Source organism: Leptonotus elevatus, chromosome 11, assembly GCF_054856555.1.
Source record: "Leptonotus elevatus isolate MCC_2025b chromosome 11, RoL_Lele_1.0, whole genome shotgun sequence".
Classification (NCBI taxonomy): domain Eukaryota; kingdom Metazoa; phylum Chordata; class Actinopteri; order Syngnathiformes; family Syngnathidae; genus Leptonotus; species Leptonotus elevatus.
The window spans coordinates 3,767,653-3,780,901 of record NC_141249.1 but is presented as its reverse complement, the minus strand read 5'-3'; the positions used below and the strand labels follow the sequence as shown (position 1 = coordinate 3,780,901).

Sequence of the window (13,249 nt, the reverse complement as noted above, 5' to 3'; positions counted from 1 at the left end):
GGTCTGTAAAATGTAGAACAATTCTTCATCTTATTTCAGACATTTCATAGACACCTGAAAGCTGTTTTAAATCATTAAACGAAAATATTCATTATATGTCTAAACTAAATTGCTCCATGCAAGGATTTAAGTTTGCATTTAAATTTGACTTTATCCAAATTTTCTTCTGTTTGTTGAAGTTTCACTTTGCACTTATGACAGCTAGAATGCAAAACTACAATTTTAAGCAACACGTCAAACACAATTTTACATTGAGATAGCTGCATTGACACAACTTATCCTCTGGTGGATGTTTCAGCATAAATGAAAGCAAATCTTTCTCAACTTCAAAGCACACAAAAATAATTGGAATGGCTTGTTCCCGCCTCATGCTCACTGACATGTAAAATTGGTTTATTTAGCCTACTGTTATCTGTCGGCTCAAGTGACAGGCTGTCTCTTGGAAGGAACAAACAAGCATTGCCAATGTGTCTTTCTGAAAACATTGTGAAGAATACACAGTGGAACCTTAAAATGCTGATTGGTTTTGACTAATGACGACTGAGTAATACAAGTCTCATTTATATCACACAAGTGTGTAGTTTAAGTGTAAAAATATGTTCAATTCTAATGCTAATATTACAAAAATAAAAGTCTCTACCTTTGAAAACATGGGATATCATTAAACATGAAGTAAAAGTAAAATACCGAGCCAGCTAACAACTAACAACTAAAGTTAGCAGGCAATACTGGCGATTACTCAGTTCACCCTCACAATCTTTAGGAAACTTACTTCGACAATTTACTGACTTACCATCTCTATAATTACTGACAGTCAACTCTGGCTTAACCGTTGCATCATCTGACATTAGTGTGGCGCTGCAATAGTCGGTAAAGCTTATTCCAAAAGGACAATGTGAATTTTTTCTGCTTTGAACGTACAAACCCAAATTCCAATGAAGTGTGGACGTTGTGTAAAACATAAAGCAGAATACAAAATAAATACAACAATATATAAATAAATAATAACAAAATAATGATTTGCTAATTCTTTTCTTTCTATTTTCAATTAAATACACTACAAAGACAAGATATTTAATGAACCAGAAAATAGGTTGATCACTAACAAATAGAAGAACAACAAAAACATGACACTCAATGTTTTTTTGTTAACAGTTCAACCTTGTTGGAGGTGATCTGTGCTCCACTCACTGACTTTGTAGTCATTATAGAATTGATAAACAAACTTCAAACTGAATGCTTGCATGCCAGAGATGAATGACACAATATTCAATGATGACAGGTATATAAAAACGCTTACCTGAGCCAATGACTTCCTCTATCTTGACACATGAGGGATCTATTTCCTTGGCAAACTCTCGTACAGCCTCATTGGGGTCTTCGTAGGTGAAAGGGTCGATATATATCTTGACCCCCGGTGAACTGTGACCATCAGACAGGGTCGGGAAGGTCACCGTGGGGGTAGGACCACTAAACATGTCAGTCCTCAGCGTCACCTCTGATAAAAGAGACACAGCTTTATACTTTGTAGGCAACATTCTTGGTACTTGAATAATAAAGAAAAATTACCCTAAAAATTGACAAAAACTAACTAAAACATACAGTATTATGGAAAGTTGACTTTTTAACATCTTGTACACTAACACTACCAACAACCAAGTAATTACTCAATTATTTACGCAGCTATTTCTGAAATTTTGTCTGTACTACTACCTCACTTTTATCTAACCGCTGCTTGGTTTGGCGGCTCCATTCACTGTCCATTGAGTGTAGATTGGGCCCTAAAATATCTTGATATTTGCAAGACAGGAAATTGGGTGTGAAAAATGTGATATACTGTAATTCTTGATGCTTGGCCTGGGGAAGAAAACATGCCACATATATGTTTTTAAGACACCTGGGAACTATTTTAAATTGTTTAAAAAATGCATGTGTCTCCTTCAATTTTATGTTACGTAAACTTTTGAAACCATCACTGCACTCACACGGTTACGGTAACTCTCGGTGAGACGTGTGCACTTGTCAACAGGTACACTGCATTTCAGCCAACTCCATCTGTTGATGTTCAGTGGGACTCTTCCGTGTTTGCACAGAGACCAAACTTTCTGACACTAAGCAGTACATTTCACTCCAGAATGCCTGGATTGTCTTGAGATTTAATTGTACCCTGCACAGATTTAGGACACCCTGTGCCTGATGCAACAAAACAGCCCACAACGTGAGCTAGCCTCCTCAACATATTCCGGGAGGTATGATGTTATTTTCTTTGTACACATGGCAGAAGCAAAATTGTTTGTGCTTTTCCATTCAAGAAAGAAAGCTTGGCCTAAGGCGCAGGCCATTGGTCCTCCAAAAGGATAAAGGTACCAAACACACAGATAGCTAAGAACACCCACAGAATAATGTATCCATTCCTCTGCAAAGCGTCTTTGAGTGTCTAGAAAAGCGCTACATAAATCGGATGCATTATTATTATTATTACCATTATCAGATGGGTAAGAACAAAACATTAGACCATTTTGAAGTGATCTTCTACATGAGTAAGCACTAACATAATTCTGATAAAGTCTAGAGAAGGCAGACTTTTGACAGACATTTGAGCAATTGGTGCAGAACTCTTAAAACAATATATTTTTAATGTAATATATTTGTATTTGATTAAAATTAATTAGATTGTTTTTATATTCTCACCGCTATTAAACATAGCACTGTTTGTAGTGTCCGGCAGCATGCATCTAAGTTCACTCTTGTTGTTGCTGTTTATAAATTCCAATGTACTTTGTATAAAAAATAAGACAGGGTTGCTGATTTTATATTTTTGCATTCAAAATAAAACATTATTCAATGCTTTCAGTGCATTATTTTAGTAATATTGTGGCAATACCGTTAACTATTTAATGGCCTAATGTCTAAATACTTTTGCTTATATCATATACAAATGTGTATTTAACATAAACAATGGGTTATACCTCCCCCTGCATTGTACTGCTGCAGCTTGTCACCATACGCACTCTCTTTCAACTGCCTTCTCCTGCGGGGAAAGAACATGCAAACAAACAAGAAGTAAGACAAGAAGGTATAAGACAGCTAGACATACTGATACAAAAACGGGGTAATTAGTAGGTATTCATTAGTATTAGTTTGATGTGTCACTGTTGTGTTTTGTCGACTTTTATCTGAGTAGAAGAAACATTTTTATTTGTATTATTTTTATCATTATTTTTATTATTATTATTATTTGTACAGTAACAGATCCTCACACAGACACCTTCAGTAGGCGTCAAACAAGTCACGTGCTTCAACATACCAAAAAAAATAATAATAATAATTCCTCTACCAAAGTGCTAGTAAATGTACTGTATATATTTTATGGAGTGTACATGTCAAGACCTATGCCTGAAAGTCAACTGAAAGTCAGCCATTTTAGTTTGACGCAGACAATTTTGGGATTACAGGGCTGCTACTTTTAACAAACTCACAAATGAGCCCCAATTGGAAAGCAAGTATCCTGAAGCAAGTGACGCTTAAGTAAGCTTTTCAGCCTATACCATATCATGTGAGCAGATCAAGGAGATCAGTGGAAAGCAGATCATTTCCGCTGGCATGGATGCAGAGTATGAGAAGTATTTTATTTATTTTTTAATGGGTGTATCACCTGGTACAAATGATGGCGATGGCTACCAGAGAAACAATACAAACACCGCCTACTAAGGAGCCTGCAATCAGGGAGAGCTGTTGTCCAAGCTCTGACTTGAACTCATCTGCAAAAACATACGAATAATGCTCATTAAATTGCACTGCAGATGAATTGCTGAAACACTTAAAATAATACAAAAAGAAATTGAACAACATACAATATGTTTCGAAAGCCCGCATACAGTACACGTCAGGTAGACTGAAAAAAATTCCAGACAGATATCCAATCTAGCTAAACCACTCATATCCTTTGATTGCACATGCAGCTCCCACTCCTCCACACCACACACACTACTGCAGCAGCACACCCACACACTTACCATCAGTGAGCGTTTGGAAGAGCATCTTTTTGCTGTAACCTCCGTAGCCAGCCACAGTGCGGGCCCTCACCTGAACCACGTAGCCGGTGCCAGGCCTCAGCCCCTCTAGAATCACTCTGGGGGTCTCGCTCTGAACTACTGAACTGTTCGACTCTGACGGTTGAGACTGTGAGGACAGTACAGAGAGATGCCATTTCTGAGAAAGAATACTGATCCTCAATTGAACTTTCCATATGATCAAAAACTACAATGACCTTTATCTAGTGCACTTCGGCTGGATTACGCATCAGCTATGCCATGGTATGGAACATATCTCCAAAGAGCAGAGACTTGGTGTGACAAATTACTAAATTGTAGTCTTGACTGTGAGTCACACATGAACCCAGCTTGCCGGCACACCAGACAGCTACAGCTGATAACTTGGATTTAAATGACAATCACCATCTTTGCACACAGGATTTTCGCGTCATCCTTTGGAAACTGGTTTATATAATATTACTGTAATTTATTCAAATAGCTCTGTATGCACATCAAATCACTCAGATGAGACAGTAGTAGCAAAGTCAGTTTTACCTAATTTGCATGTAATGCTCATCTTTAATTGTTTGTATTTTTTTTTTGTTCAGGTAGGGGTAGTTTTATTGATGTGAAGTGTTTATTTAATCAATTGTTAGCATCTTCCTGTTTAATTTTTTTTTAACATAGTGTACATGATATATACAGTTAACACTATACCATAATATATTTTTCCATTATGGATTTATATTTTTCCAAGGATATTTTGTTACATTGAAATTGATTCAGGGATGCACCAGTTTGTGTCAGTGCCATTGTCTGTATTGTCCATACAATAGGGGTGCGTCAAGGGAAGCGAAAGAAAAACAAAAACATCAGTCGCGTTTGGCAGTAAACTTGAGGTGTGTTTGATGATGACTCACACAGTAGGACATCTCAAACATACATAGAAAACACTCATAAGAGGAGTGAGGGTACGGTGTGTACGGGGAAACATTTTATAATTAATTTGATCAATCAATTTATTTATATATTTATTTTGTAATTTATTCTCAGATCAATAAAAAGAAAGTAATACTGCTATAGTGGCCCTGGAATATTATTCTTGTATATTCTTCATTTCTTTTAGCAAAAAAAACATAGCAATGTTGCGCCGCTTTCATGTGGCAGGGGATAATGAAAACAGTGGTGCTAAAGGTAAAATAAAAATGGCTGGTGGAAATTCTTATTGGCTAGTAACTTTAGAGAGTCAATAGCTGATGTGAAAAGTTAATTTCGAACCCTGATTAAAAAGAGTCAACGTATAGACATGTTTACCTGGAAAAAACTCAATTTCCATTAGTTATCTTGTTGATAACATATCAGAAGTACAGACCCTATCTTATAAACCCAAGGCAAGTTGCTTCAATCACAACTAAACCACACACTAGCTTCTTAATTCCAGTCAGGGTTATCCTGGAGCTGAATAAAAAAATAAGAGGAAAAGGATGATAGCGATGATGATGGTTTGAAAGCTGTGCGGGGGCAGGGTGTGTGTGTGGGGGGGGGGGGGGGGTGCTGTAAGGATGACAGAGGCCTGGAAGAAGATGGAGAACAGTGTTCAAGAGAGAAAAAGGAAAGAGAGAATATAAACTAAATTAGGTTCATGGATGTACTGTGTAGAATGATTTACTGTACCAAACAAATTAGTTTGTGAAAGCATTGAAAGGTCACTGCATTTTGACTACAGTAACTGTCATTGCGCAAAAAACAACAAACCATTTGTCCCAGAAAAAAAACATGCTAACTTTTATTGGTTATACTAAAATATTTTCTTTACAATGGCATAACTAAGCCAATAATTCATAAAGACAAACAACTGAGCTCTGATTGATACTAAAGACACAAAAAACACTTACAGGCACATTTTTGTTCAGTGAACAATAAAAAATTATAAAATGACAACTGACCACAGGAACTGGGTTTTTAGGTGAGGTGTGTTTGTGTGTGTGTGTGTGTGTGTGTGTGTGTGTGTGTGTGTGTGTGTGTGTGTGTGTGTGTGTGTGTGTGTGTGTGTGTGTGTGTGTGTGTGTGCGTGCGTGCGTGCGTGTGCGTGTGTGTGCGCGTTTTTTTCTTTTGATTTTTGTAGGCATAAGTGTGGGTGTTGAGGATCTTTTTGCCTGCCACAGAGTGGAGGTTAGGCTGGCCCCCATCTGGGAAGGTCTGGTAGCCAGAGATAAGCAAGAGGGAAAAAAAATCCTACCACCCTGTACCATATTAAATTTGTGGAATTCAAACCTCATTATCTACAAGAGTGAAGGCAATGGATGAGGAAGTCAGGAGGAGGGTTGACGGGGTGAAAACAAAGAGGTGGCAGTACGGGAAAAACAGCTGACATATTATTTTTGTCTGTAATATACTGTAATCAATATAAAAAGAAGAAACAGTGAAATGAAAATTTCATTATATGTTATTTTGCCTTTTTCAACCAATGGCTTGATTTTGATAGATTGCAGCTAGCACATTTTTGGAGAGTGGTTTCTCTTTCTTTGCTCTCACTTTGCCCTTATAGTGTATTAATAACACACACACACACACACACACATATATATATAAATATATACTGTGTGTGTATATATATATATATACTTTTAACCAATTTTTGCTGTGCAGATGGGCTCAAGTTGGACTCTAGCTAGAACCCACATGAGGGACCTTTGGTGGTGGTGTTCCTGATTGTACCCATAAGGGCTCTTTTCACACTCCCGCCACACAGTTATTTTGTTACAATCTTTAATAACAACAAGACCAATAATATGATCAGTTACCTTTTTATTATTATTGAACACCAATGAACAACAAATGGTCAGTGTTCCATCACTGTCCAACAGAATTTGTCATTTTCCAACTCAAACGAACCTGGAGCCTGAAGTACTTGTTGAGGTGGCAAAATGTTGCTAGTTGGCAGACTTCCTTTAATTGGCCCGAAGGGGGAGGGGTTTTCCCATATCTTTTCGGAACGCTTTCTTCTGTTTGATTATTAATCTTGTGCTACCAAACTTGTATAAAATGGCCCATTAATAGTCTAAATAAGACATATCGTCTACTGCTTAAAAGAAATGATTTTTGATGATTTTTTTTTTGCCTAAACCATCTCCTTATGATGCAAATGGTTAATTTTTTTGTTACCTGAAAAAATACTCTTTATTATTATTTTAAAAAGGTGTCAATATTAAGTTGAAATATAGATTTTTTTGTGCATTTTTATTCCAAAAAGAAAATCTTACTTAATTATAAAGAAATATAGGCTAGCTAGTAAGCTCTATCATGCATGCTGTTATTTTACAAAATTAAAATATTTTTGAATGAAGCACAGCCAGAGCCCACTTTTTGCATTTGCCAATACCTGAGATGAACAATGACTAAATGGTTGTTTACAGTATTTTAGCAGTGAGGGAGTTAAATTGAGCAAACCGTGTCAACACTGCAGCTCCGACAGTCGTGATAACTGATGATACTGCATTTGGTTTGCCCATTTTATTGAATCTAATGGACTGCTGGTATTGAACAGTATGGAAAAAGCACACAAAAGCACATTAATCATCCAAATATACCTGATCATAGTATTGTATCTCATAGTCGAGGATGATTCCGTTGGGATGTTCAGGGGGCGGCCACGACAATGAGAAACTGCGGCTTGTTGAGCTCACTTGGTGCATTATCGGTACCACTGAAGGTGCTGTTAAAAATGCACACACAGGTGCACACAGTTAGCATTCAAGCATACAAGAATTATGCAAATATATATAATGATGCAATGACATCTGTTGGATTATTTACAACCACCGAAGAAGCATTTTACCCCATCATGAAAATGTGCTTGCCACTAATGGGGTAGCAAGAATAATGGCTATAATGCATTTTACACATCATTTTAATGGCCTGTGGCTGTTGGCCAAAGTGTTTTGTGTATTTATGGTTTTGATACTGGGATTTTTAGGTTTTTTATTTTTATTTTTTTAATCTTATTTCGATATTACTTTGAGAGGTGAAGGGATGAGACGAGAAATAGATGCAGACAACGTAACGGTTATGTGTGCATGATAAACAACAGCTAGGAAATATTTATCCATTGCTATAATTCGTAATACAATTTGTTTTATGGGGCTCATGATATGAGACTATAGTAACGAACAATGGTTTTATCAGTAAAAATGTTCGGTGCATGATATTCATCTACTGAGAAGTAGTGTTAATTTTATCCGCCAATTTTAAATTTAGTCTCAGTTTTAGTCCAATTTCCGTCACACTTGTTTCCATCTTTTTTTGAGGAAGCTCAGTATTGTTCATTCGGTAATCTTACGGGTTCAACATGTCATCATCATTGCTCTCTTTCTTTTTGTGCGTGAGCATGTGCGTGTGTGTGCGTGTGCATATGTGCGTGCGTGTGAGTTTGTGCTCATAAATTCACCTAAAACCTATAAAAAAAATCCCATACTCTTCACCTAAACCGAATACTTCAGAATCCCGAGTCGTGAAGTTGTTGAAGAAATCCAGACACCACCTACTACACACAGGGTTATAAACCAGAATTTTTCACCAACCCCAGAAGTATATAAATTCCAACAAATTAGAGAGACCTGAAGAGACCAAATGAAAGACTAAAGAAACGAAGGAAAGATAGATGAAGTAGAGTGAGATCCACAGACATCAGCCTCCACCGATTCAGCGACTAGAGGAAGTAGCAGATTGTGTTTAAATTTCGGTAGATGCCGGTGTGGTGGATCTGGCATGCATGAAAACATCCACCAAAGTGGGGAGTCGTCGACTCCGGCCAGGAAAGGGCAAGCACTACCCCCCAGGCCCCGGCAGCGCCAGGGTACAACCCCCAGGCCCAGTGGGGGCAACCGGCCGGAAAGCAAATCCAGGAGCCCGGAGCGCCCCCCACCCCAACACGGCCCACACCCCCAGCCCAACGCAGCAGAACAAGGCACGGCAGGCCCACCAGGCACCCCACCGACCCACAGCCCCCGCTCTTCCCACGAAACCCCCCACCCCCACAAACAAACCGCCACTTTTTACTTTTTGCCATGAATCCACCTCCTGTCTGGCTCATGTTTGTGCATGTTGCACTTGCTACTTGCAGATTTGAAAGTTGTTGTGTCACTCTGTGTCACATGACACTGTCACAGATGTGTTTATTAAGTGAAGTAAATTTTTGTCTCGTCTTCATTAGTCGACAAAAATGCATACTGATTTTGTGCCAGTTTTTGTTTATTAATGAGGGTTTTAGTCAAGTCGAGTTTAGTTTTAGTCCGGTGAAAAATGTGTGTTGATGAAATTATTTTTGTTTAGTTTTCGTTAACGAAATTAACCCTGCTGTTAAGTCTAATCATTGACTCATGATGTCTTTAAAATACTGCTCTAATCAATTCTCACTTTTAAATACTTCTCCTGGAAAATATTCAGAACGTGCGCATGGATTTAGAAGGTCTTGTTTATAGAGATGAAAAATAAGTATTTTTTTATGCTAAACCATTGATGGAATGAGGGAGGTTTGGATCTGGCAGTAGATTTTAGATCTGCTCAGAAGAAAAGGGATTACTTATATAGAAAAAATGGGAAAAAATTAGCCTGGGATACTGGAAATGAGGTAAATACTATTTTCCATCAGAATATAAACATCTAAATGCGGGTGGATATTTAATTTAAGTCTGGCTCTATAAAGTATTGATGTAGCAGTAACTTGGCTGCCTTTACAGTCTGTGAGAAGTATGCTGTCAGAGACTGGAAGGAGGGCCAGGGCCATTGGTTGAAGGCAAGAAAGAAAACAAGAACTAAGAGGAAGGCAGAGGCAAAAAAGTACAGCATGATGAAAGAAAGCTGCAGGAGCACAGAGGAGCGAGGGGGTGTAGAAGGAAGACAGAGGCAAAGAGATGACAAGCTGAGAACATGTTTTATGAATTAAAAGGCTGCAGCTCAATTTCCTTTATCCCCCTAGCCATCCCTTGCTCACATAATCCACACGGCCCCAGGGTACGATTACACACACCCCACAGATGGCCGCACACACATGCATTTACTCACACAATGCTTTTGCACTCACCAGCTTGATTGGTTGTAATGTTGATTGACACTTGCTGGGCGGGATAAGGGCTCTTGTTGGAAACTCCGTTGACAGCCTGTAGAATGTAAATATAATCAGCATCTTATATTTTATACATTATACAACTGTTATTATAAAATCCATTTTCCAAAGGGCCATATGCACTCTCAAGCCAGTAAAATTATGGACACCAACATCCAATTGAAGACATGTCATGTAAAAGTATATTTACCATTATGGTTTGCAGTATTATTGAACAACACTACTTGCTGTAGTAAATGGGGTTGATGTAATTTAATTAGTGCGTTAATTTGGAGTTAATTTAAAGTTCCTTTAATGCCACTAATTTTTTAAACACGCGATTAATTACCACCCCTTACTTGGAAAGCCTGTACTGGGGGAATTCCAGTCGCAACGCAGCAGACACGTCCACGTCAAAATGTAACAGTAATAAATGTAATAATAATGCCTTATATTTGTGGAGACTGGGGTCAAGTAGTATTTAACAATTTTAAAAATGTGCAGAATTTCACAAGTTACTTAATGTTAAAAATTAGATGGCTCTTAATATAAAAAGAAAAATGCACTGAGCTGTCACCAATGTCTTACAAATGCCAGTGCCATCTAGTGGCAGAAAAATGACCTCAACACAAATCAATATCACACTGTTTTTTTTACAGTACAGTACATCTTTTTAGTTTTAACTCACTTTTATGAATCATTAAATTACTGTATTAAATTACTGTATCAATAACTAAAAGATGCAGTCATATTTCTATTAGCTTAACATTTTTTTTCCACTTTTATGTTAACAAGAGTATGAAAACTCAGAAAAAACATTATTGTACATTTTATTCATTTTATTGTACATTTAGAACAGATATAGAATTTCATGCAATTAATTATGATTTTAAAACTTAATCGCCTGACACCCTTAATTTCAATATTAATAACATCTATCAATATGATGCAACAGTCCTTCACCACTGCAAATTATAACCACAAAATTCAAATATTGTTAAACAATCATTAAGAGTTTGAGTCGAAACTGAGGTTGATTATTTGAATTTTTGATGACTCTTGTACTAGATGTCAGATTATGCAGGTCTACCAAATGAAAAGGCCAGTGAGTTTTCCAAAGCAAGTTTACAGGCACCCCTTTATCTCTTGGCTGACATTATAGCAGATTTAATCATCTGTGAGGTAATTAAGTGAACAGTTACTTCCATAACTGCTGGGAATGCACTCTTCAGATGACTAATTTCAAAATCAACACTGTAAATATGTGCTTGATATCAGCATGAATTTTGATCGACTGGACCATCTGTACAGGCACGTTGTGTTATCGTTAATAAAAATAACACCTACTACTACTAATCATCCTACTCAAACTAATTTCAGCGAGCGTCAAAGGATTAACTTTACAATAGTTTTGACGTTTCTTTTGGCATGTTGTAACAGTAATCCAATGGTGGCAAGGAAAAAAAATACGGATACATGCTTTTGTTCAGCGATACAAAAAAAAAGTATCACCAGTAGACTGCTTGTGGATGTCCAGCAGAAGTGTTGCTTGTGTTCAGAGATGTTACAGATTTTGCTTAGTTAGGAATCGGATGCTTCCGTTTGCTACATTGCCTTTGCTTTGATAAGATTCTCTGACTGCATATTGGATTGTTTTTTGTGAAGTAAGGAATTCTCTGACAGATGATATTTATTATAATTACTATTCAACAAGTATATAGGAACACTCAGTGAAGATGTAGACTGCTATGTTGGCTTTTCTAGGGAAGGGTGAGTACTGGTATTTGTCCGATACCAGGTCTTATTTCAAAGTAACGATACACGCAACGGTGACCGATAACAGTATCAGCTGCCCTATTGTGGACCTTTTACTATCAAGAACTAGAAATGAGAACCCTACAAAATTGCCATAAAATTCATGCAATTTTAAGGAGAAATACTATATTGGGCTATATAGGTCTTTCTTTAAAATGATCTTTCAGTGTTTTTGGGGAGGGAATTTTATGTATCAAAAGTACCAGTTGTTTCGGTACTTGGTATCAGTATCAGTGACTACCCAAGTATTGAGTACTCGTACTGGTATTGGTCTGAAAAAAGAAATGGTATTGAACATCCCTCTTTTTTACGAAAGGTAGGGTGTTGCATTGTGTGTGTGTGTGTGTGTGTGTGTGTGTGTGTGTGTGTGTGTGTGTGTTACAGCTTTTAACAATAAATTGGTGAATACATTTGTTTCAAATATTTGAAATATATATCCCTCTTCATTCATCTTTAAGTTTAAGTTAACAAGTTAGTATAATTAGAAATGTTCAAATATGAGTTAAACCATTGCTTTTACAGTTATTAAAGGTTTTATTATGGTCACAGTTTGTGCACTTAAACGACTTATTCACAATATAATTTATCTCAACGGGACATTTGGTTTTATTCTATAATGGGTTGTGGTCGCACTCTGAGGTACCACTTTTCCATAATGAGCATCCGTCTTCTTTTTTTTTTTAAAGCCAATATACTCCAGTGAGCATATCAGATCAAAATCAATACCATTGTATTCCATAATTTAATCATGAGGGTCATTTTCAACCAATCCACATTAGGCCATTTAAAAAACAGTGTATCTCTCTATCAAAGTGTGTATGGAAGATTATTGTGAATTAACTAGAAAGTAGAACTAACAAGAATACTAATTTTTTAAAACAATCAAGTGGCATTGCTATGATGAGATCTGAGCTAGTTACAGTTCAATCACACACTACACTCTTTCAGATCTGCGCTCACAAGGACACCGAGGTGACAGTTACAAGACAGGTGACCTTGAAGCAGGCAGTCAGACCTGATGGCCCGATGATGATGATGATGATGATATAGTTGGCTCATGATCAAAGTTTGAAAGTTAAATTCTGCGCACTTTTATCAACACACAACCATACATTTGAAAACACTGACAAAACAAAAGCACCAATATCTATAATTTGACCTCACCATTTAGGATCAGAAATTAAATTATCAACCAACTAATATAAAGATTATTTTTGTCTTTCAGATGTTTGTGTATGTGTGATTGGACAGACAGATGTATGATATTTAATAATTTTAAGCACAACTGTAGACTGTA

At 37.0% G+C, this 13,249-nt stretch overlaps 1 protein-coding gene across 1 annotated transcript in view; it reads right to left on the bottom strand.

The window, feature by feature from the left end:
- The window catches only part of LOC147165207 (ephrin type-B receptor 1-like), a 298,813-nt gene that overhangs the window by 29,089 nt on the left and 256,475 nt on the right, over positions 1 to 13,249 (bottom strand). The window contains exons 8-13 of the mRNA XM_086090150.1: positions 10,117 to 10,192; positions 7,625 to 7,749; positions 4,017 to 4,182; positions 3,656 to 3,761; positions 2,970 to 3,031; positions 1,301 to 1,498 (exon numbers count right to left, since the gene is read on the bottom strand). Of these exons, the coding sequence (XP_085946276.1) occupies positions 1,301 to 1,498; positions 2,970 to 3,031; positions 3,656 to 3,761; positions 4,017 to 4,182; positions 7,625 to 7,749; positions 10,117 to 10,192 (733 nt within the window). The remainder of the gene's footprint in view (positions 1 to 1,300; positions 1,499 to 2,969; positions 3,032 to 3,655; positions 3,762 to 4,016; positions 4,183 to 7,624; positions 7,750 to 10,116; positions 10,193 to 13,249) is intronic.